The sequence below is a fragment of the Oryctolagus cuniculus genome, chromosome 18 (assembly GCF_051225735.1).
Source record: "Oryctolagus cuniculus isolate XC-2025 breed Fujian yellow rabbit chromosome 18, ASM5122573v1, whole genome shotgun sequence".
Classification (NCBI taxonomy): Eukaryota; Metazoa; Chordata; class Mammalia; order Lagomorpha; family Leporidae; genus Oryctolagus; species Oryctolagus cuniculus.
Genome location: NC_142884.1, coordinates 4943964 through 4968431, shown reverse-complemented (window position 1 = coordinate 4968431; position 24468 = coordinate 4943964). Strand labels below are relative to the sequence as shown.

The window sequence follows — 24468 nt, the reverse complement described above, 5'->3', positions numbered from 1 at the left end:
GAGCTGGAAAGTTTTTTTTTTAAATAAACTAAAAAAAAAAGCTGGCTACCTCCATGCACCTGCAGAGGCCACTGGCCTCTGTGCCCAGGATCAGAGGTGTGAGTGGTGTGAATTCACTGGGGTTGCCAGTTTACCACCAACACCAGGTCTTTAGTGGAACCTGCAGTAAACTCAACAAGGCTTCAGATCCCATGCTGGGTTCCATGGGTCCACATCTCACAAGGGCACCCCTGCCTGAATCAGTATATAAACTGACAGGTGACACTTTGCTTGTATTTCTGCTGGAGGAGATGCACTATTCCAGCAACCAATGACTTCCTTCAGCCTAGACAAGATCTGCTCCGCCAGAAGGAATGAAGAAAAGGACCACCCACTGCAGAAATGCTGGCAGCCAGGCTGGACTGAGGGGTCCACTGTAGTCATTCCTGTAGCATGGACTAAGGTATCTTCCATAATTATCCTTTAAATGTGGGTTAAAGAGTCTACTGTATTATTTTTTTTTTATTTATTTGACAGATAAACAGAGAGAAAGGTCTTCCTTTCCATTGGTTCACCTCCCAAATGGCCACTATGTCCGGCGCTGCGCCAATCTGAAGCCAGGAGCCAGGTGCTTCCTCCTGGTCTCCCATGCGAGTGCAGGGCCCAAGCACTTGGGCCATCCTCCACTGCCTTCCCAGGCCACAGCAAAGAGCTGGACTGGAAGAGGAGCAACCGGATTAGAACCCGGCGCCCATATGGGATGCCGGCGCCGCAGGCGGAGGATTAACCAAGAGAGCCACAGCGCCGGCCCCTACCGTATTATTCTTATAATCTGGTCAGATAAGAAATAGGATCTGCTCTCCAAACTAAACTGTGAACGAGTACTGAAAGTCACACCACTCTTCATTAACATGTTCATCTGCCATGTGCTGATTAAACAAATATTAAGTTTTGTTGGCTTTCTCTTCCTTAAAATGAGACCATGCTAAGTGGATTAAATAAATTAAAATATGCTGGTGCTGAGAATCATGCCAGGCTCACTGGGGCCACTAAAGAAAATAAGAATCGCCTGAAGTCCTGATGGTTAACACTCCCAGGCCTCCTCACTGAGGGTCAACACCTGGGAGCTTTGGGTATAAAATCTCCAAGCCTCACCTGCTGAATCCGAGGCACTGCCGGAGGGAGGTGTTCCTGCCATGTGAGTTTAGAAACAACTGCTCCAGGTGAGTCTGCAGGCCCCCACCTTGGAGACCCGCTCCACTCAGCTGGGTGCAGACCCCGACACTGCATTCCACAAGGACCCAGGAGATGCCAGCGGGGCCAGGTTTGTGGGCTACACTTTGAGAGTCTGTGCTCAGTTAATGCAGACTGAACCCAGCCTACCTGGAAACTTCAAAAAAATGTGTGTGTGAGCGGGGGAGGAATTAAATCTCTTTCGGAGCCAAATATTTTGAAAGCCATTCATAATCTTTTCAAAGTATGTCTTCTCCGAGACCTTCTGGGAGCCTCCTTCCTTCTGGAAGGTTCCGCGTAGGTTAGTTCCTCTTCGTGACTGTGCCAGAAAGTGATCTGAGTACGAACCATAGCTCAACTTCTAAATTTTTATCCCCCCCCCCCCCAAGCTTGCAACAGTGGTGGGAGACAGGGGATTGTACTATCACCATGTATAAAATGGGCTTTGTGTGAGGTGACCGTGCCCAGCTGTAGGAAAGGGTTCCATAAACAGGAGAGGCAGCTGAGCCGAGTGAGTGTTGGCCATCTTGGGTGTGTCAGATACATCTTCCACGGGTGATGTTCTCAAGTGAGCAAAGGTTTAATCCAGGTGTGATCTCACTGGAAATGAAAAAAATCTGCACTTTAGACAAAACTGGGTGAAATCGGGGGGGGGGGGTGCTTTGTGGAGGATTCAGCGACAAGACTGGCAGATGGGGAAGACAGAGGTGGAGGAGGTGGGACTAAGGACTAAGGGCGGGGCTGACAGGACGGGGATCTATTTAAATGCGGGTGTGATGTTTGCCAGTCCTCATCTCTGGAGCAGAACACGGGAACGGGTCGAAGTACAAAGATGTCCGGCTCAGAGGACTTCCTTCAAGGTAAGTCTCGGGCTGAGGTGAGGGCTGGGGAAAGATGCTGCACTCGGGACAGACGCTGCATCGCCCGCATCCTCCCTGCCTCTGTAAGCCACATGGATGTTTGCTGGCCCTGTAACTGTGTCCTCAGTGTCACCACTGATGTTCTCCGGGCAGCCACGGGGGCTCCTCTCCACCAGGAGGATCAGTCACAGAACACTAGGTCCTCAGCAGTCTGGAAATGGAACGAAAAGATCTGTTTAATTCAGGAAACAAACGTTGAATTCCACATCTATACCAGGTCTTCATCCAGACTCAGGATGGAAAATGCGTATTGCAAAACAGCCATGTGGATTTCAAATCATTTTTTGCACCAAAATGGACTTTTCCACATTTCCACAAACTACTTAAAGTCCTCCAATTCCAAGATCTCATCCTTTTTTTTTTTTCTTTTTTTTTTTTTAAGATTCATTTATTTTTTGAAAGGCTGAGTTAGAGAGAGACAGGGAGGCACAGAGAGTTCTTCCATTCACTGGTTCATTCCCCAAATGGCCCTATTGGCCAGGGCTGGGCCAAGCCAAAGCCAGGAGGGATCATGTCTTATTTTGCGTCCTGTCCTTTTGGCTATTTTCTCAAAGATGTCCCAAGATTTCCCTTAACTCAGCCCAATATCTGTCATTTGCATCATCTACTTTGTATAACTTTTTAGGTGTTTACTCTAATGGGGTCAGAAGCTGAACTCCCCCATGTATTTCTAACAGCCTTACGGTGGACGTAAACTATACATGTGGTCCGGGGCAGGCCTAAATCGCTGCCCATGTCCCATAGCGGAGTGCCTGGCTGCAGCCACACCACTGCTCCGCTTCCGATCCACCTTCCTGCTCATGCACACCTGGGAGGCAGCCGACAATGGCCCAAGTGCTTGGGTCCCTGCCACCCACATTAGAGACCCAAATGGAGTTCCTGGCTCCTGTTTGTAGTACTCAAAAAGCTGGTTTCTGAGCCAGGATTTGAGAGCCTCTGTCCCCCATCACACTGTCTACCTGGCTTACTCCCTCACCTCTTCCAGGCTGGCCCGAGAGACTCAAGGGTTAAGAGCCAATCTCCCAGGGCCAGCGCTGTGGTGATGTGGCATAATGGGTTCCCTTCCAGCCCTGGCTGCTCCACTTCCCATCCAGCTCAGCTCCCTGCTACTGCACCTGGGGAAGCAGCGAGAGATGGCCCAAGTGCTTGGGCCCTTGCACCCATGTGGGAAACCCGGCCCGGAGGAAGCTCCTGGTTCCTGTCTCTGGCCTGGCCCAGCCCTGACCATTGCAGCCATTTTTTAAGATTTATTTATTCGAAAGTCAGAATTACACAGAGAGGGGAGAGAGAGAAAGAGTTTTCCAATCACTGGTTCACTCCCCAATTGGCTGCAGAGGCTGGAGCTGCGCCGATCCGAAGCCAAGAGTTTCCTCCAGGTCTCTTACGTAGGTGTTGAGGCCCAAGGACTTGAGCCATCTTCTAATGCTTTCCCAGGCCATAGCAGAGAGCTGGATGGGAAATGGAGCAGCTGGGTCTCAAATTGGTGCCCATTTGGGATGCCGGCACTGCAGGTGGCAGCTTTACCCACTATGCCACAGTGCCAGCCCCCAAATAAAGTCAAAATCTTTCATTTTTCCCACATTTTTTTCTCTATACAGCTACTTAATGTTATCTGCTTTGTGTGTCTTCTGACATCTTAGTTTCTGCATGCGCCTTCACTAAAATGTGATACGACATTTATCATATATAATATATATGTATGATAGCAGTGCCTTTATTTTCATTTCCTTGTTATATTCCTAAAAAAAAAAAAAAAAACTTGTATTCCATAGAAACTGATTGAATGATAAAGTTAAAGCTGTGTCTAGTTCAACTTGGGTTGAGTTGCCTATTTTCTATGAAAAAGAAAAGAGAAGAGGTGTTGCCATTGTGGCCAGCGGGTTAAGCTGCTGCCTGCAGTACCGGCATCTCACGTATATGACCCAGATGGAATTCTTGACTTCTGGTTTTGGCCTGGCCCAGCCCTGGCCATTGTGTATGTGTGGTGCACGTCTCTCTCTGTTTTTCTGTAACTCTGCCTTTCAAATAAAAATAGCATTCAAGCATTGAGGCACAGGAACCAAGGGGAACCCGAACTCGGCTTTCCTATGGTGGGTGCTCCCAGTAGTGACAGAAAGACAAAGCTTTGGAGAAGGAGCGGAACAGGCACTGAGTCAGCAGCCGAGAGCCTCCAGCCAGGCCTGAACCTCTGAGCAGGATGGGGAGCCCAGGGCAGCTTCCCGATGGAACTGATACCACTTCCCATCCATATTTTTTTTCTCTCTTTGCCAGGCAAATATAACAAGACATCACAGAGGAAAAGAACCGTATTCACTGATGAACAGCTTGAAGACTTGAACATCTTGTTCAGTAAGAACCCGTACCCAGACCGTGACCTTCAGGTAGAAGTAGCCTCCAAAATGAACATAGACCCCACGGTGGTGCAGGTAGGAAAGTGACCCCCACCATGCCAAGCTCCCTCCCTGGGCCCAGATTCCTGAGGGTTGTCCCCCAGGCCCAGCCTGCGGCCCCACACCCTGTAATACCCTCCAACAGCCCCTGGAGCACGGACAGAGAAGCTTTGGAAAGGATCAACAGAACGAAAAGATAAGTTTACTGGGACTGGCACTGCAGTGCAGGTCAAGCCACTGCCTGCCACATCGCCATCCCATGAGCACCAGTTCAAGTCCTGGCTGCTCCATTTCCAATCTCCAGCTCCCTGCTAATGTCCCTCTCTAATACTGCCTTTCAAATCAAATTTTTTTAAAAAATCATGGATATTATAAACAAAAGGTAAATTTATTTTGGAATCCATGAATTTTTTTTTGAAGACTAATTTATTTGAAAGTCAGAGAGAGAGGAGAGATTTTCCATCCACTGGTCACTCAAATGGTTGCAATGGCCATGGTTAGGCCAGACGAAACCCAGAGCCAGTAGTTTCATCCAGGTCTCCCCCATGTGTGGCAGGGGCCCAAGCATTTGGGCCATCTTCCTCTGGCTTTCCTAGGCCATTAACAGGGAGTTGGATCGGAAGTAAAGCAACTAGGACAGGAACGGGCACCCATATGGGGTGCTAGCATCACAGGTGGCAGCTTTTACCTGCTCTGTCTACTGCTCCCTGAAGTCTTTTCTTTTTTCTTCTTAAGATTTATTTTATTGGGGCCGGCGCTGTGGAGTAGCGGGTAAAGCTGCCGCCTGCAGTGCCAGCATCCATATGGGTGCCGGCTGCTCCACTTTTAATCCAGCTCTCTGCTGTGGCCTGGGAAAGCAGTGGGAGATGGCCCAAGTCATTAGGCCCCTGCCATCCATGTAGGAGACTTGGAAGAAGCTCCTGGCTCCTGGCTTCGGATTGGCACAGCTCCAGCCATTAGCGGCCAACCAGGGAGTGAATAAGCAGATGGAAGACCTCTCTCTCTCTGTCTCTCTCTCTCTGCCTCTCCTTCTCTCTATGTAACTCTTGACTTTCAAGTAAATAAATCTTTAAAAAAATAAATCTTATAAATAAATAAACATAAATAGAAAAGATAGATACTAAATAGATAAATAAATCTTTTAAAAAAAAAGATTTATTTATTTGAGAGACAGAAAAGGAGAGAAAGAGGAGAAAAAGAGTCTTCCATCTGCTTGTCTACTTCCCAAATGGCCCAGTCCCAGTCACTGTGTCCAGGCCAAAAGCAGGAGCCAGGAGCCTCCTCCAGGTCTCCCACATGGATGGCAGGGGCCTAACGACTTGGGCCACCTTCCACTGCTTTCCCAGGCACATTAGCAGGGAGCTGGATTGAATGAAAGTAGAACAGCTGGGACTTGAACCAGCGCCCATGTGGGATACTAATGTTGGCAGGCAGCAGCTGCCACAGTGCTAGCTCCTGAAATTTTGTTCGATTAGCTGTTTCCTGTGATCCTTTTGAAGACCCCACACCCTTTAAGCTTTGTGGCTTGTGCTGTCTGCCATGGCTGTGTCTAGCACGGGGCAGCCATGATACGTAAGATGAGGGGCACATCTGGATGCACATTTGAAGCTGACGCAGTTTCCAGAGTCACACAGTATGCTGCGTTTTGTTCTGAACCATGTACGAAGGTGAAATCCATTCTTAGCTCATGCCTGCCTCTGGCCCCACAAAACCAGGTGGAGCAGCCGAGCTGGCGCAGGTGGACACCGCTGCTGACGTTCTCATTTCTGCTCCTTCCTGGGAGGGCGCTGGGAGGGGTCCACGACTGGATGGAGGTGGCAGAGAGGCCGGGTTAGCCGTCCTCACCTGGACGTTCCCACCTCACTCTGGCTGTTCTCTTATCCCCTCAGGTCTGGTTCAAGAACCACAGAGCAAAACTCAAGAGAGCAAAATCCACTCAAGTTCCACCCCCGCAGGAAGCTCAGCACCAGACACCCCTGGAGGACCCAGTCACGCCCGACTCCTTCCAGGCGCCAGTGGAAGCACCAGCCAGATACCCTGAAGACGCCTACCCCCAGGGCCTCACTTACCCGCACCTCAGCATCTACCCCAGGCTCAAAGTCCCCAGGAACCCCTCTGGAGGACACCAAATCATCCACTTCGGCTGCTGCGAAGACACCACCATATACAACCTCTACCCGCTCTGGGACCCCACAGTGCAGCCAGGACCCGGCTCTGCCGCTGCCTCTTTCTTTGCACAAAGCAGACAGAACCAGAACGATTTCCAGACACAGAAATAACTTCCAGCCATAAAGAACAAACAACGATATGGTGGCTGGGTTTCAAAAACACCCCGGGGCCGGTGCTGGGGCTCAGTGTGTTAAAGCCCTGGCTTGCTCCAGTTCCAGTCCTGGCTGCTCCACTTCCATCCAACTCCCTGCTAATACACCTGGGAAGGCAGCAGAGGACGGCCCAAATCCTGAGGCCCCACATCCATGTGGAGACCTGGAGGAGGCATCTGATTCCTGGCTTCAGCCTGGCCCAGTCCCAGTCATTGTGTCCAATTGGGAAGTAGACCAGCAGATGGAAGACTCTCTCTCCTTTTCTCTTTCAAATAAATAAAATGAATCTTTAAAAAAAAAAAAAAAAAGGCACCTGCGCAGGCCTGCCACAGCAGTGTCCTTGATCCTGCCCCCATCCCAGAGTCCTTTAGATCTGTACGCCCCAGGCCACTGGTCTTCAAACGCCCTGAGCCATCCCTAAGGATCACCTACCCTCCCACCCGGACAGGCAAAGAGCTCTGTTTCCGAACTGTGCTGAGCTAGTTGGATTCACACACTCGTACAATTCTGCACATAAACAGATAGCTCTGTCTCCTAGTCCACTCTTCACTGGAATCCAGTAAGAAGGGACTTCAGAAAGAGAGGATTAGGAGAAATTCGGAGCTGGGAGTTTGGCTTGGTGGTGAGGCCTGGGTTAGAAGGCCTGTGACTCCTGTCAGCATCTGGGTTCCAGTCCCAGCTCCACTGCTGACTCCTGCTCATGCACACCATGGGAGGCAGCAGGGGATGGCTCGGGTGCTGGGGTCCCTGTCACCTTGTGGGAGACATGGATGGAGCTCCTGGCTCCTGCCCTGGGGCTGTGGTGGGCAGGGAGCCAGGGTCAGAGCACTCACTCACTCTCTGCCTTTCAAATTAAACTGTGAGGGGCTATGACACAGCAGGTTAAGCCACCACCTGCAACACCAGCATCCCATATGAGTGCTGGTTCACGTCCCCGCTGCCCCACTTCCAATCCAGCTCCCAAGGAAGATGGCCCAAGTGCAAGCTCCTGCCACCCACCTGGGAGACCCAGCTGAATCTCTGGGCTCCTGGCTTCAAGCTCGGCCACTGTGGCCATCTTGGGAGTGAACTATCAGATGGAAGATGTGTCTGTCTCTCCTTTTCTGTGACTGCTTAAAAAAAAAAAAAAAATGAGGGGCCAGCTCTGTGGCATAGCAGATTAAGTCGCCACCTGCAGTGCCCGCGTCCCATATAGGCGCCGGTTCTAGTCCCGGCTGCTCCACTTCCGATCCAGCTCTCTGCTATGGCCTGGGATAGCAGTAGAAGATGGCCCAAGTGCTTGGGCCCCTGCACCTGCGTGGGAGACCTGGAAGAAGTTCCTGGCTCCTGGCTTCTGATCGGCACAGCTCTGGTTGTTGCAGCCAACTGGGAAGTAAACCAGTGGATGGAAGACCTCTCTCTGTCTCTGCCTCTCTCTATGTGTAACTTTGACCTTCAAATAAATAAATCTTTAAAAAATAAGAAAATAGTACAATGAAGCTCTACCTACCTGTCATTGTTATTGCATGATTATCAGAATTGTAGGAAGTCAATTTTGTCATTTTCACTTTTTTTTTAAGTATCTCTGAAGTCAATCACCAGGCGTAGCATTTCAATTCTACATATTCCAGTATGTTCCTCTAAAATGAAAGAATCATTTTTTAATACCAGCAAGGTCATTGACACGAAGGTGGCTCAGGCGCGGGTGACTCCTCTGCATCATGTAGCTTCCAGACCACGTGCAGGTTTCCCTGATGGCTCCCCAGGTTCTGCCTCAGCCCTTCAGCCGCCACGCTCGGCAGCTGGCTGGCAGGGCCTGCATTTCTCGCCGCACTTTCTCAGCTGTGTTCTGTTTCTGGAACAGCCCACTTTCAGGCCTGGCCTCGCCTCCCAGAGCTAGCATGTCACATCTTCCCCACCATGTTTCTTCTGCAAGGCTGAGCTGTTGTGCAGTGAACCTGCTCCCCCGAATCACAAGGGGGCCCCTGCTCTCTGAGACCCACCGCTAGGAACTCTGATTTAACTGGCTGTGGACGTGGCCTGGCATGGGCACACTTGAAACATCACCACATGAGTACAACACGCACCGGACAGGAGAGCTGTGGAGCCTCCAGCCGCCAGTAACCATGAACAAGTTAACTCCAATCTAATTAAAAATAGAAAACAATGCTGGGCTTGTGGCTCACAATGCACGTATGTGACCAGGTGTTGCTGCACTGGACAGCACGGGCGTGGAAGTTTCCCATCACACCAGAAGTTTCTGTTGGGCTAAGGGTCCATCAGATTGGAAGCCAAATTTCCTGGTGTGCTCAAGTCAGCCTTCTGTATCCTCCCCCCATCTGCAGATTCAACCAACCACAAGTTAAAAATATGAAAAAGGGGCCAGCATTGTGGCAAAGCAGGTAAAGCCACCACCCAGGTCACGGGCATCCCATATGGGCCGAGCACTTGGGTCATCTGCTGCTGCTTTTCCCAGGCCATGAGCAGGGAGCTGGACTGGAAGTAGAGCAGCCAGGACACAAACCAGTGCCCATATGGGATGCCAGTGTCGCAGGCAGTGGCTTTACCCGCACAGTGCCAGCCCCCCACCCCCAACCCAAGTTGCAGATTAGCAAGTGCCCAGGAAGACGAAGGCCAGAACTTACCTAATCTGGTGGGCATGGGGGGCGCTGTGCCCAACAGGGTTCTTCAATGCACAGACTGAGAGGATGGGAACTGGGAGAGAATTCTGGCCAGGGCAGGACCAGGGCCAGGGTGGGACAAGTCTCGCCCTCGGTAAAACAAGGTGGCACGGCCACAATCCCCCAAATGCCTTCCCGCTCACCTGCTCCTTCTGCAACGAAGCTGTGCAGTGGACTTTGTGAAGAGCAAGTCTCACGATGAGCAGACTGGGGAGTCGGGGCGGGGGGCGGGTGCAGGACCCAGTGTTGCAACGAATGCCCTGCCCTCCATGCAGTGGGGCTGCGGATGGAGCTGACAGCAAGGCAAACAGCGGCTGGCCGCTGAGGTCTGAGGTGACAAACGGGGTAAGCGCCTTTGATATGCTGTCGGCATACAAATCCAGGAATTTCAAAGGGTTTTTAAGTTTGTGTTTTTAAAGATTTATTTATCCATTTGAAAAGCAGAGAGGAGAGAGGGATATCTCTGGCTAGGACGCTCCCCAAAAGACTACAACGGCCAGGGCTGAGCCAAGGAGCCTGGAACCCCACTGGGACTCTCACCGGGGCGGTAGGGGCCCAGCACTGGGCGTCTTCTGCTGCTTTCTCAGGTGCATTAGCATTAGTAGCAGGGGGCTTGTGTGGAAATGCTGCAGCCGGCCTGGGACCAGCACTGATAGGATGCTGGCCTTGGCTTAGCCTGCTGTGTCTCAAGGGAGTTGAAAGGAAGATAAACTCCCTTGTTAGCAGCAGAGTGAAGGAGGGCGCTAACTACTTTCTAATCGGGTGCTCCGGTCAACAATGGAACAATTACTTGATGACCATTTGAATGGAAGGAACCACAGCCATGCTGGCACTCAGCATCTGAGGCAGAGGGCCTGGGCCTCGGGCAGCAGCGTGGGGCTGTCCCAGTGTCCAGGAGTCGGCCCCCGGATCCTCACAGGCAGCACACACACACACACACACACACACCCACAGCATTGTATACGACTTGCACACGGGGCAGTGGGTTCAGCCCCCCCTGCACTAGCCGCATCTCATACAGGTTCCAGTCCCGGCTGCTCCACTTCCTATCCAGCTCTCTGCTATGGCCTGGGGAAGCAGAAGATGCCCCGAGCGCTTGGGCCCCTGCACCCACGTGGGAGACCCGGAAGAAGCTCCTGGCTCCTGGCTTCAGCCTGGCCCAGTCCCCGCCTTTGTAGTCATTCTCTGTATCTCTCGTTCACTTTCAGATAAATAAATGAATCTTTAAAAAAAAATCTGCAACTTGGCACCGACAAGAGGCTGAAAGTATTTTAAGAGCTTTCCAATAATGAGTCCTGTGTACCACATCAGACTGAGTGGGGGGCTCGGGGACACCCAGATGAGGAAGGCAGAGAAGAGTGGGGGCGGGGGGGGGGCAGAGGGAGTGTCTGGGCCTGGGAGTTTATCTGCACACAGAACCAAGGTCAAGGCTAAAGCAGCCAGAAAGGCACTCAGTCAACGTAGGTGAGCAGGAAGAGGGAGAGGTATGGTGAGGACCAGACCGTGAGCCTGAGGCTGGGGAACTCTGCCAGCACCCGGCCCACGGGGATGGGATCACTGGAGACTGCGAAGCCAGACTGGCCTCCTGCCTCCTCCCAAACTGTGGACTGCAGCCCCTCCGCCTCCCTCTCCTCCCAGCATGAATGGGGATCGGGAATTCCAGCAGCCAGTGTTACGATAATCCCCTCCCACAGAAGAGGGAGGAGACCTTCACAAACTCCCCCAGCTCCGCCTTCATCAATCTTGCAGCCCCAGGGGTCGCTCAGTGCACCTGCCACAGCCCCACCGCCTGGAGACATCAATTCAGCTAAGGACACGCCCCCTGCTCACCCTCCCCAACCCCAGAGAGGCCCAAACACCACAGCTGCGCTGGCCCTGCCCTCCCCACCCTGGCTCTGCCCCTCCTGCTCCCCTCCCAGGGGCTGTTAACACCACAATGCCTTAAGCTTGTTATCTAGGAGAAGGGAACCTTGCTTGTTTAGGCTTCCTAGAAGCTCTTACCCTACCTTTGGACCTGACCCACAAAGCAGCAGTTATCAGCAGAGGGCCTTGGGCCCCAAGCTTTCCGGGCACAGGTCCCGGCCTTTGGCCTTCGGCCTTCGGAGCCAGCTCACGTTCGCTCGCAAGGCCTCCAGCTCAGCCACCCAGAAACATACCCTCCCCTCCAACGGGGTCCCACTCCCCAGTCCTAAATCCCTCCACGTTCCAGAGTAGGCTGTGTAGACGCCCCAGCGACAGAGCGACAAGCCTGCCTCACGACGTGGCGTGAGGGGCAAGAAGAGTGGATGGGCAGTTGGAAAAGGCTCCTGCGGGAACAAGGAACCTGACACCAGTTGATTGGTCGCTGCCCCAAGAAAACAGACAGGCTCAGAGTTAGGGAGCACAGGAGGAACTAGGCGCTGGCCCAGGTGCTTAGCGAGGGGTCAGCTCGGCGCCACCTGCCCTCACTGGTCAGGGCTCCTGACCCCTCCACTGTCACAGCCCATCTCCCAGGTGGCCCACACAGTAATGCCGGTTACCCGGTCAGGACCACGACATAGCACAAGAGACGGGGGGCGGGGGCAGACCGCAGATGTATGGACATGATCGATGGGCACGCCCTGCATAAGCTCCCCACACCCAGACCTGCATGGACCCCTCCCGTGGGGACCCCTCCTGGGAAGCAGGAGACTCTGGTTCTCAGTACAATCCACGTCCCGTCATAGCAGGGTGGGGTACTGCTCCCGCCGCGGGGAATTGTGGGGCGTCTCAGTTGCACAAGAACCCAGGCACATTTCAGACAGGGCCTAAGGAACGGCGCGGGAAAAGCGGGGCAGCTCCAATGACCGGGGGAACCCCACTGCCTCTTATCTACCGGATCACAAGCGTGGGGACAACGCTGGAATGAGTGAAGACGCTGGCAGCCGTCGCCATTCAGCCAAGGGGGCGTGTTTGGGGTGCAGGGGATCCCCCCAGGATGAGACCTTAGGGAACAGGAAGATGTCACCTCTCAGCACACTCTGGCTGAACTGGAGCAGGTTCACAGGAGGAGCTGGGGTCCAGGAGTGGCTCAGAGCATTTACATCCATAAGGGAAATCGAGGCACCGACACCGCAGGGCGGCAGGCTGGGCCGCCACTGGGGCGCCCACACCCCTCATCACAGGGCCCAGCTATGGCCTGGGAGAGCCGTGGAGGACGGCCCAAGTGCTTGGGCCCCTGCACCCAGATGGAGTTCCAGGCTCCTGGCTTCAGCCTGGCCCCATCCTGGCTGCTGCAGCCATCTGGGGAGTGAACCAGGGGATGGAAGCTCGCTCGCGCACTCTCTCTCCTCTCTCTCTCACCTCTCAAATAAATAAAAACAAATCTTTGAGAAGACTAAACTCTTTCCTTCCTGACCCGGGTGAAGAACCAGGCCTGGCCGATGCTGCCATGGCACCGAGGCGGGAAGCTCTGGGGTGCTTTAGGGGGAAGTCCCGGATGTCGTGGAGTTTTCCGTGGATCCCCGGATTGCCTGGAACCTCACTCCCACCTGCCGGCACCACAGTTCCCAGACTCACAAGGATGAGAAGCACCTGTTAATGCCCAGGGGAGGCCACTGGAGAGAGGGAGGCTGGCTCCCAGCGCCGGGCCTGCCTTTAACCCGGATGTACTCAACAGAGGTCAACGGCTCTCGGCCTTCAGATCCTAGGAGAGCAGGGGGAGCCTAGGAGACGCAGAGGCAGAGGTGACTCGGCCGCACGGAAGAGGGCCTGGGTGAGCCAGGGCAGGCGGAGGGCGGGGGCCAGGCTCCATGAGCCAGAGGCCGCATCCCGGGGTGCTGGGGACCTCAGCCCCTCACCTTGGTCTGGACTAGGAAGGGGGTCACTGTGCCGAGGAGAAGTGGAACTGAACTTGTGAGCTTATCTTGGGGCACTTTGGAAATCCAAGCCATTGTTCTGGCGTTCTCCATGCTCTAGGGCATAAAAACAATCAGGCAGCAAAACCAGCTCCTCTACCTCTAATTCCACTTTCCCTCCGGCCTCACAGGTCGCACCTGCTCGCTGGCTTCGTCTGCGCCTCCCCCTCCCCCGCCCAGGGCTCCCCCAATGAGTTCTGCCTGCTGGAGAACTCCACGGAATCCAGTCTCTGCCTGTGACCGATGGGAGTCGCTGAGTTAAAGTGAGTACATGAGTTAAAGTGAGTACCCAAAGTCGTTTAAAGTCCTCGGAATAACCCAGCGCCAGACGCTTCTCCGATTTCTCTGCCAGCCCCCACAACACCGGCTTCGTTAGTTGCTCAAGTCAAATCCACGCAGTGGCATCACACGGGGGCCAGGTCCCTAGCCCCGCTGTGAGAACCTACCCTCGCCTGCCACCTTGACCACGTGCACATCTCAGAAGGCCTGGGCAAGTGGGAAAAGCACGAGCTGCTCTGGGTGCAAAAATTTCCAAAATCCATGCAGTCGGTTTCATAACACACATTCTGCATGGACGTTCTGGAAACCCCTCGTGCAAGAAATACGAAAGAAAACAGAAAAAGATAGAAAGCAACTTTATAAAAGGGCTGGCAATGTGGTACAGTGGGTGAAGCCGCTGCTTACAACGCTGGCATCCCAGAGCAGGAGCATGGGTTCAGTCCTGGCTGTTCCGATTCCCAATCAGCTCCCAGCTGATGTATCTGGGAAGGCAGCACACGCTGATGGCCAAGTTCTTGGGCCACTGCCATGAACACGGTAGACCAAGATGTGAGTTCTGGGATCCTGGCTTCAGCCTGGCCCAGCATGGGCTACTGCAGCCACTCAGTGAGTGACCCAGCAGACAGAAGGTCTCTCTCTCTGTCACTCTACCTTTCAAATAAATCTATCTTTTTTTAAAAAGAAGACAGAGGGGCCAGTATTACGGCGTGGCAGGTCAAGCCGTGGTCTGCAATGCCAGCATTCCATACAAGCCACAGTAGGAGTCCTAGCTACTTCTGATGCAGCTCCCTGGGAAACCACGTGGACGATGGCCCAAGCACTAGGGCCCCGCCACCCATGCAGGAGATCCGGTTGGAGCACCACATTCCAGGCTTGGGTCATGGCCCAGGTTGCAGCCATGTGCGGAACTGAACCAGGGAACACAGGATCTCTGTCTCTCCTCTCCCACCCTGCCTTTCAAAAAAAAATAAACAGGTCTCTTAAAAATAATAATAATCACATTTAAAAGGAGGAGAGGGAGGAAAGACAGCAGGAAGGGCTTTCTAATGCCTGTGCTCCCACGGCCAGCCAATCCTGCCTCCCTCTCCCTCTGCGGCTCTGCCTTTCAAATACATAAGCAACAAAATCCTGCCCGCACCTCCCACCACCTCCTAATCACCGTGAGTCAGCTGGGGAGCGGGCCTCACACCAGACCCTCAGCCTGTTCCCCGCAGGGGGATCCCCAGCCTGGGGGTGCGCAGTGCGCATGCGCACCACAGCTGCACCTGCCCCAGCTGGGCCCCCAGCTTCTCCCCTCTCAGCCCCCTGCCCTAACTTCCCTTCTGAGGCCACCGTGGCCCTCGGGAGCCGCTGGCCCTGAGTTCTGTCTGGTCGGAGGACATAAGTGTGGCGACCGTGAGGGGACGTGCTGCGGGCGGTATTAAAACGCAGCCGAGGGCCTCCGGATGGGGTTCTTGGAGCAGGCGCTAGGGCCACAGCCCTGGACGAAAGTCCTGGGGTGAGCAGGAGGGAGGACCTGCCTCCTGCCCCTACTGTCCCGCCAACTGAATGGGCATGATGACCCCTGCTGGGGAGACTTGGTTACTGCCGGCTTCCTCAGCCCTCCCTCGGAGCCTGGAAACTTCCAGCGCCTTAGCTCTGCAGGGGCTGGGCGACCCCGGGCTAGCCCGCGGCCACAGATGGCCCTGGCCTTCGCCCTTCCCGCCCACGCGGGGACCCAGGCCCACCGCCGCTCCTGGTTGAGACCCGGATGCAGCTCCTGGCTTCGCTGGGGACATTTGGTTGTGAACCAGTGGATGGAAAATCTGTCCCTCTGTGTAACTCTGCCTTTCAAATGAATACACCTTTTTTTAAAGATTTATTTTATTCATTTGAAAGGCGGAGATATGGAGGCAGATCTCCCATCCGCTGGTTCACTCCACAATGGCCAGAACTGAGCTAATCTGAAGCCAGGAGCTTCTGCTAGGTCTCCCACGTGGGTGCAGGGGCCCAAGCACTTGTGCCGCCCTCCGCTGCCCTCCCTGGCACACCAGCAAGGAGCTGGCACAGCTACAGCTGAACCAGCAGATGGAAGACCTCTCTCTCTGTGACTCTGCCTTTCAAATAAATAAGTAAATCTTTAAAAAGCCAGGGGCCAGCAGCTCCAGCCTTGTCTCCCACGTGGGTGGCTGGGGCCCTGGTACTTGGGTCTTCTTCCACTGCCTTCCCAGGTGCGTTGGCAGGAACTGGATCGGAACCTGAGTAGCGGACGAGAAGCCGCAATCCCACACGGGCCACAAGTGGCGGCTTAACCAGCTGGAACAATACCAGCCCTCATTTTTTTTTTCTTTTTTCTTTTTTTTAAGGTTTATTATTTATTTGAACAGCAGAGTGATGAAGAGATCTTCTATCTATTGGTTCACTCCCCAAAGAGCGGCCTCAGCCAGGCTTGGGCCAGGACAAAGCCAAGAACCAGGAATTCGCCATCTCCCACGTGGGTGCAGGGCCACAAGCACTTGGACTTCCACAGCTCTCCCAGGTACATTAGCAGGAACCTGGACTGTTAGTGGAGCCGCCAGGACTTAGGCTGATACCCCAAGATGGCAGGCCGGCGGGGCAAGCAGCAACTTCACCCACGTCGCCAACACCGGCCCCACACCCATCTTTTAGCTCCATTTTCCAGGCAGAGAGAAAGAGAGAGGAGGAGTGTAACCAACTAGCAAAATAACTCCCATCACCCCTTGTTCTACTCACCAGCGCCCACCATGCTTGGGGCTGGGCCAGGCCTGTGCCAGGAGCCAGGAACTCCATCCATGTCTCCCACGTGGGTGGCAGAGCGGAGCACTGAGCCACCTCCCACAGCCCACCGCTGCCTCCCACGGTCCACACGAACCGGAAGTGGAATCAGGACCTGGCAGTCAGACCCGGGAACTGCAGCTGTAACCCACCCTAAGAACCTGGGTACGTCCCCTCTTGGAACAGGCTTGTTAGATGGTTTTGCCTAACTGTAGGCCGAGGCAAGCGTCCTGAGCTATGCTGGGTGAGCTGGCGACAGTCAATGAACCTTCAGTTTGCCGCCTTTGCAATTTACATGGAGTTTATCAAGACTGAGCCCCATCGTAGGCCGCCCAGCACCCCGTACACTCCGGGTGGTAGGACCTCCTCCTCCACTACCATGCCCCGGTCACCACCCACCGACCCCCACATCTCCCCCAAGGCTCCAGGAGCAAGTTGGGACCCACGGGCCCTAAGCTGCCAGCCTTTGGTTTAGAACGTGGGCTACTGCCCCCGTCCCTGGAGGCCGGGACGGTGTGGTCTTGCCAACAAGTGGAGATGGGGCGCGCTCCGGGGCCCCCACACTCAGCCCCTACAAGGCGGGTCCCCTCTCCTGGATGTTCAGCATCCAGTCTTGGCCCTCCCACGCCCGGACTCCCCGGGTCGCGGAGGGCTCCCCGGGTGGGGGGGGGGGGGGACTCACAGCGGGGCGTTCCCTGCGCCGGCTTGGGCACAACCCACAGGGCGCGTCTTCTGCGCACTGCGTCAGTTTCCACGCCCCCGCGACGCCCCTTGGACCATCCCACCGCCCAGATATAAGGCTTCCCCTCATTCCAGCCCCCAGAAGCTGTCCAGCGCCTGCCCAGCGCCCACGCACCTCCGCGCACTCTTGCGCCCGCCGCCCCTGTGGCTGGACGCGGGCTCCGCTCCGCGGGCCTGCAAACCTGGTCTCGCAACGAGACCCCAGCGAAACCTTTTCCTGGCCCTGGATCCAGATTCCAATCTGGAATCCGCTTCTCCTGCTCGGGCAGGGTTTGGGGCAGGGTGGCTTGGCTCGGCACCACGCCAGGCCGCAGGTGCAGGGGTTCGCGCCCCGCAGCCTTCGGCCCGGGGTTCCAAGCCCATCAGGCGCTCTAGGCCCCCACAACGATGGGATCAGATTCCCAGGACGAGAATCCAGAGGTCTTCCCCGCACCCCCCAGACGGTGAGTACCTGAAGGCAGCCTGGCGGGGTGCCTGGCTTCCTGCGGTGTTGGGTGGGGCACTTCCACGAGGTCTGTAGCGGGGCGCTAAGACAGCGCATACTAGTCCAGGTATCTATTACTTTCTTGTAAAGATTTATTTAATTGAAAATAACGGCCAGGAGCCGAGGCGCTGTGGCATAGTGGCCTAAGCCTCTGCCTGCAGTGTGGGCATGCCGAGTGGGCGCAGGTTCGAGTCCCGGCCGCTCCACTTGTGATCCGGCTCCCTGTTAATGCACCGGGGACGGCAGCACAAGATGGCCGATGCCCTTGGGGCCCTGCGCCTACGTGGGGGACCGGAAGAAGCTCCTGGCTTCCCCCCTGGCTCTGGTGGCCACTTAAAAGATTTATTGTTGGGGCCCGTGACTGACTCATAGTAGGCTAAGCCTCTGCCTGCAGTGCCAGCTTCACTTACGGGCGCAGGTTCGAGTCCCGGCCGCGCCACTTGTGATCGGGCTCCCTGTTAATGCACGGGGGACAGCACCACAAGATGGCCGATGTCCTTGGGCCCTGCGTCCACGTGGGGGGCCGGAAGAAGCTCCTGGCTACTGATCGGCCCAGATCTGGCCATTGCCGCCATGTGCAGAGTGAGCCAGTGGATGGAAGATCTCTCTCTAACTCTACCTCTCAACTAAAAGGACAGAAGACCTCTCTCGCTCTCCCGCTTCCCTCTTTTCTCTCTGTAACTCTTTGAATAATGCAGATCTTCCATCCGGCCAGAAGCCAGGAGCCCCGTCTCCCTCTGCACCCTAAATTGCAGGCGGCACCTTAAGGCTGTGGCTGAGTCAGTAGGCTAAGCCTCTGCCTGTGGTGCTGGCTTTCCACTTGAGATCCGGCTCTCTGCCAATGCACCTGCAGCAGTAGCACAAGATGGCCGATGTCCTTGGGTCCCCGCGTCCACGTGGGAGACCTGAAAGGGCGCCAGGCTTCTGCCTGGCTTTGGCGGCCATTTTGAGAACCCATGGTGGGAAAACCCATCCCTCCCCCTCTATCACTTTGCCTTCCAAATAAATAATTAAAAAAAAATTTATTGTTGGGTCCTCTGGCTATGGCTGTGGCATAGCAGGCTAAGCCTGTGTCTGCAGTGTGGGCATCCCGAATGGGCACAGGTTCGAGTCCCAGCTCTTCCACTTGAGATCTGGCTCTTTGCCGATGCACCTGCTGGAGCAGCACAAGATGGCCGATGTCCTTGGGCCCCTGTGTCCACGAGGGAGACCAGACAGGGCACCAGGCTTCTTCCTGCCTCTAGCGGCCATTTTGAGAACTCATGGCGGGAAAATCTATCCCTCCCCCTCTATCACTCTGCCTTCCAAATAAATAATTAAAAAAAATGTATTGTTGGGGGCTCTGGCTGAGTCACAGTAGGCTAAGCCTGTGTCTGCAGTGTGGGCATCCCGAGTGGGCACAGGTTCTAGTCCCGGCTCTTCCACTTGAGATCCGGCTCTCTGCCAGTGCACCTGCTGGAGCAGCACAAGATGGCCGATGTCCTTGGGCCCCTGTGTCCACGTGGGAGACCAGAAAGGGCGCCAGGCTTCTTCCTGGCTCTAGCGGCCATTTTGAGAACTCATGGCGGGAAAATCTATCCCTCCCCCCATATCACTCTGCCTTCCAAATAAATAATTTTTTTTTTTTAATTTATTGTTGGGGGCTCTGGCTGAGTCATAGTAGGCTAAGCCTGTGTCTGCAGGGTGGGCATCCCGAATGGGCACAGGTTCGAGTCCCGGCTTTTCCACTTGAGATCCGGCTCTCTGCCAATGCACCTGCAGCAGCAGCACAAGATGGCCGATGTCCTTGGGCCCCTGTGTCGACGTGGGAGACCAGAAAGGGCGCCAGGCTTCTTCCTGCCTCTAGCGGCCATTTTGAGAACCCATGGCGGGAAAACCCATCCTTCCCCCTCTATCACTTTGCCTTCCAAATAATTTTTTTAAAAAATATTTATTGTTGGGGGCTCTGGCTGTGGCATAGTAGGCTAAGCCTGTGTCTGCAGTATGGGCATCCCAAGTGGGCACAGGTTCGAGCCCCGGCTTTTCCACTTGAGATCCGGCTCTCTGCCAATGCACCTGCTGCAGCAGCACAAGATGGCCGACGTCCTTGGGTCCCTGCGTCCACGAGGGAGACCTGGCTTCCGCCTTGCTTCAGCGGCCATTTTGAGAACTGGTGGCGGGAAAATCTATCCCTCCCCCTCTATCACTCTGCCTTCCAAATGAATAATTAAAAAAAAATTTATTGTTGGGGCCTCTGGCTGAGTCATCTATTTATTTATTTATTTATTTGAAAGTCTGAGTTATGCAGAGAGGCAGAGAGAGAAGTCTTCCATCTGAGGTTCACTCCCCTATTGCTGCAACAGCCAGAGCTACGCCAACCTGAAGCTGGGAGCCAGGAGTTTATTCCCAGTCTCCAGTGTGGGTGCAGGGGCCCAAGCACTTGGGCCATCTTCCACCACTTTTCCAGGCCATAGCATAGAGCTGGATCAGAGATGGATCAGCCAGGACTTGAACCGGCACCCCAGGCTGTGGCTTTACCCACTGGGCCATCTACTGTTTTTCCAGTCCATAGCAGAGAGCAGAATCAGAAGTGCAGCAGCCGGAAATTGAACTGGTGCCCATAAAGATTTACTTTCAGGGCTATGCCTGTGGGTGTGACACAGTAGGCCTCTGCATGCAGTGCCGGCCTCCCATATGGGTGCCTTTTCGAGTCCCAGCGGCTCCACTTCCAATCCAGCTCTCTGCTAATGCACTTGGGACAGCAGCACAAGATGGCCGATGTCTTTGGGCCCCTGCGCCGACATGGGAGACGGGAAGAAGCACCTGGCTCCTGGCTTCTGATTGTCCAATTCTGGCCATTGGCACCATTTGCAGAGTGAGGCAGCAGATGGAAGATCTCTCTCTGTTTTTCCCTCTCCATCTGTAACTCAGCTTCACAAATAAGAAGATGGAAGATCTCTCTCTCCCTCTCTCTCTCTGTCTCTCTCTCGCTTCCCTCTTCTCTCTGTAACTCTGCCTCTCAATAACACCTGGGACAGCAGCACAAGATGGCCGATGTCTTGGGCCCCTGCACTCACGTGATCTTCCATCCGGCCGGAAGCCAGGAGCCTGGTTTGCTTCAGCCTGGCTCTAGCGGCCATTTTGAAAACTTGCGGCGGGAAAATGTGTCCCTCCCTCTCTAGCACTCTGCCTTTCAAGTAAATAATTTTTTCTAGAGATATATTGTTGGGGGCTATTGCTGAGTCATAGTAGGCTAAGCCTCTGCCTGCAGTGTGGGCGTCCCGAGTGGGCGCAGGTTCGAGTCCCAGCCGCTCCACTTGTGATCCAGCTCCCTGCTAAAGCACATGGGGCATCAGCACAAGATGGCCGATGTCCTCAGGGCCCTGCGCCCACATGGGAGACTGGAAGAAGCTTGAGAACTCGTCAGAAAAGATCTGTCAATCCCTCTTCATTCTGTCTTTTATTTATTTGAAAGTCTGAGTTACACACAGAGAGAAGGAGAGGCAGAGAGAAGTCTTCCATCTGCTGGTTCACTCCCTGAATGGCTGTATGTTCGGTTCTGTGCCAACCCGAAGCCAGGAGCTGCTTCTGGGTCTCCTGAGTGGGTGCAGGGGCCCAAGAACTTGGGCCATATTCTACTGCCTTCCCAGGCCGTAGCAGAGAGCTGGATCAGAAGTGGAGCAGCTGGGACTTGAAGAACCAGCGCCGGTGTGGGATGCCTGCACCGCAGGCCGTGGCTTTACCCCTTATGCCACAGTGCCAGCCCTATAAATAAATTTTATTTATAAGATATATTTTGGGGGCCTGTGGATGTGACACAGTAGGCAAAGCCTCTGCCTGCAATGCTGGCTTACCATATGGGTGCCAGTTCAAGTCCCAGCGGCTCCACTTCCAATCCAGCTCTCTGCTAATGCACTTGGGACAGCAGCACAAGATGGCCGATGTCCTTGGGCCCCTGTGCCCATGTGGGAGACCAGAGGAAGCACCTGGCTCCTGGCTTCTGATTGTCAAATTCTGGCCATTGCCGCCATTTGCAGAGTGAGCCAGCAGATGGAAGACTCTCACCCTCAGTCTCTCGCTCTCTCGCTTCCCTCTTCTCTCTGTGACTCTGCCTTTCAATAACGCAGACCTTCCATCCGACTGGAAGCCAGGAGCCTGGTTTGCTTCCGCCTGGCTCTAGCAGCCATTTTGAGAAGTTGTGGCGGGAAAATGTGTCCCTCCCCCTCTAGCACTCTGCCTTCCAAATAATATATATATCGTTGGATGCTGTTGCTGAGTTGTAGTTGGCTAAGCCTTTGCCTGAAGTGTGGGCATGCTGAGTGGGCGCAGGTTTGAGTCCCAGCTGCTCCACTTGTGATCCAGCTCCCTGCTAAACCACCTGGGGCATCAGCACAAGATGGCTGATTTCCTTGGGGCCCTGCACCCACGTGGGAGACCGGAAAGGGCTCTTGGCTTCCGCCCGGATCCAGCGGCCATTTTGAGAACTCATGGCGGGAAAATATGTCTCTCCCTCTATCACTGCCATTTAAATAAATAAATTTTTTTTAAAGATTTATTTGGGGGCTATTGCTGTGGTTGTGGTGTAGTAGACTAAGCCTCTGCCTGCAGTGCCGGCCACCCATGTGGGTACAGGTTCGAGTCCCGGCTGCTCCACTTGTGATCCAGCTCCCTGCTGTCCCTGGGACAGCAGCACAAGATGGCCGATATCCTTGGGCCCCTGCGGCCACGTGGGAGACCGGAAGAAGTCCCCAGCTCCTGGCTTCTGATCAGCCCAGCTCTGGCCATTGCTGCCATTTGCAAAGTGAGCCAGCAGATGGAAGATTTCTCTCTCCCTCTCCTCTGTCTCTCGCTCTCTTCTCCCTCTCTCTTCTCCCTCTCTCTTCTCTCTCACTGTCTCTCTGTAACTGGTTGTGATCAATTAGTTGTAAACACCACTGCACTTGGACCAGCCTCTCCCTCTCTCTAACTCTACCTCTCAAATAAAAAGACGGAGGATCTCTCTCACTCTCTTCCCTCCTCTCTTTAACTCTGACTTTGAATAACACAGATCTTCCATCCGGCCAGAAGCTGGTGGCCCCTCTCCCTCTGCACCCTACGTTGCAGGCGGCACCTTAACCCGCTGTACCCCAAGAGCAGCCCCAGGCTTTGCTTTCAGAGGCTCAGCCACGGCCTTAGCAGATCAGAGCTGGGTTTCTGCTCAGTGCAAAAGCACCGCTGACTCAGGACGCCACGAAACGTGGAAAACAGACTTCCTGCTGTAGGCACCTCATAGACCTTTGGGCTCTAGGCATCTGCAGGGACCCTTGAGTGCGCCTGGGTCTCGGTGCAGCCAGCAGCTGGCCCGGCCCAGGTGGTCAGACAGGAGCCCTGGACCTGGGCGAGGGGCCGGCATTGTGGCCTGGTGAGCTAAGCCACTGCCTGCAGGGCCGGCAGCCCACGCTGGAGCTCTGGGGCTGCGCCAGTGCGAGTCCTGGCCATTCTGGTTCCATCCGGCTCCCTGGTGGCGGAAGATGACCGAGTGCCTGGGCCCATGCATCCATGTGGGAGATCAGAAAGGGCTCCTGGCTTCCTGCTGGCTCTAGCGGCCATTTTGATAACTCATGGCAGAAAAAATCAGTCCCTCCTCCCTCTCACTTTGCCTTATAAATAATTTTTTGTAAAGATTTATTGTTGGTGGCTGTGGCTGTGGCATAGTAGGCTGAGCCTCTGCCGCAGTGCTGGCCTCACGTGGGTGCTGGTTCGAGTTCGGCTGCTCCACTTGTGATCCAGAACTCTGCTAATGCACTTGGGTCAGCAACACGAGATGGCCAATGTCCTTGGGGCCCTGCGCCCACGTGGCAGATCAGAAAAAGCTCCTGGCTTCTGCCATTTGCATAGTGAGCCCGCAGATGGAAACTATCTGTCTCTCCCTCTGTAACTCTGCACAAATAAGAAGATGGAAGATCTCTCTCACACTCACTTCCCGCTTCTCTCTGTGACTCTGCCTTTCAATAACGCAGACCTTCCATCCAGCCGGAAGCCAGGAGCCTGGTTTGCTTCCACCCGGCACTAGCGGCCATTTTGAGAACTTGTGGCGGGAAAATCTGTCCCTCCCCCTCTAGCACTCTGCCTTCCAAGTAAATAATTTTTTTCTAAGGATTTAATGTTTGTGGCTGTTGCTGAGTCATGGTAGGCTAAGCCTCTGCCTGCAGTGTGGGTGTCCCAAGTGGGTGCAGGTTTGAGTCCCAGCCGCTCCACTTGTGATCCAGCTCCCGGCTAAAGCACGTGGGGCATCAGCACAAGATGGCCGATGTCCTCAGGGCCCTGCGCCCACGTGGGAGACCGGAAAGGGCTCCTGGCTTCCGTCTGGCTCTAGCGGCCATTTTGAGAATTCACAGCGGGGAAAAAAATCTCTCCCTGTCACTCTTTCAAATAAATAATTTTTAAAAAGATTTATTTATTTATTTGAAAGTCTGAGTTACACACAGAGAGGAGAGAGAGAGGGAGAGGTCTTCCATCCGCTGGTTCACTCCCTGAATGGCTGTAATGGCTGGAGCTGTGCCGACCTAAAGCCAGGAGCTTTTGGGTCTTCCACGCAGGTGCAGGGACCCAAGGACATGGGCCATCTTCTGCTGCTTTCCCAGGCCTTAGCAGAGAGCTGATCAGAAGTGGAGCATCCAGGACTGGAACCGGCGCCTATGTGGGATGCCTGCACTGCAGGCAGTAGCTTTTCCAGCTATGCTACAGTGTCAGCCCCATAAATAAAAGATTTATATTGTGGGTCTGTGGATGTGGCATAGTAGGCTAAGCCTCTGCGTGCAATGCCGGCCTGCCATATGGGCGTAGGTTCAAG

The 24468-nt window shown here is 54.5% G+C and overlaps 1 protein-coding gene and 2 long non-coding RNA genes across 6 annotated transcripts; 2 read left to right on the top strand and 1 right to left on the bottom strand.

Moving 5' to 3' along the window:
• Positions 1-1046: 1046 nt before the first annotated feature.
• On the top strand, positions 1047-7991 carry DPRX (divergent-paired related homeobox). Of its 3 annotated transcripts, XM_089319402.1 has the most exons (5): positions 1144-1202; positions 2000-2072; positions 4404-4558; positions 4668-4718; positions 6412-7991. In XM_089319402.1, the coding sequence occupies exons 2-5, from the start codon at positions 2045-2047 to the stop codon at positions 6799-6801; spliced, it is 624 nt and encodes a 207-aa protein (XP_089175528.1). In that variant the 5' UTR covers positions 1144-1202; positions 2000-2044; the 3' UTR covers positions 6802-7991. The 3 variants fall into 3 exon arrangements, 2 of the variants coding, with proteins under 2 accessions (XP_089175528.1, XP_017194870.4); XR_016224864.1 differs by lacking the exon at positions 4668-4718 and having other exon boundaries at positions 1047-1202; positions 4404-4481; XM_017339381.4 differs by lacking the exon at positions 4668-4718.
• On the bottom strand, positions 1588-16799 carry LOC127489779 (uncharacterized). Of its 2 annotated transcripts, none has more exons than XR_016224866.1 (3): positions 16391-16799; positions 8333-8460; positions 1588-1812 (listed from the first exon to the last, which is right to left on the bottom strand). It is a non-coding gene; the product is annotated as an uncharacterized LOC127489779 (long non-coding RNA). The 2 variants fall into 2 exon arrangements; XR_016224865.1 differs by lacking the exon at positions 1588-1812 and adding an exon at positions 2027-2283 and having other exon boundaries at positions 16391-16775.
• LOC149120727 (uncharacterized) lies at positions 13056-16384 on the top strand. Its single transcript, XR_016224867.1, has 3 exons — positions 13056-13236; positions 13510-13641; positions 16003-16384. It is a non-coding gene; the product is annotated as an uncharacterized LOC149120727 (long non-coding RNA).
• Positions 16800-24468: the final 7669 nt, after the last annotated feature.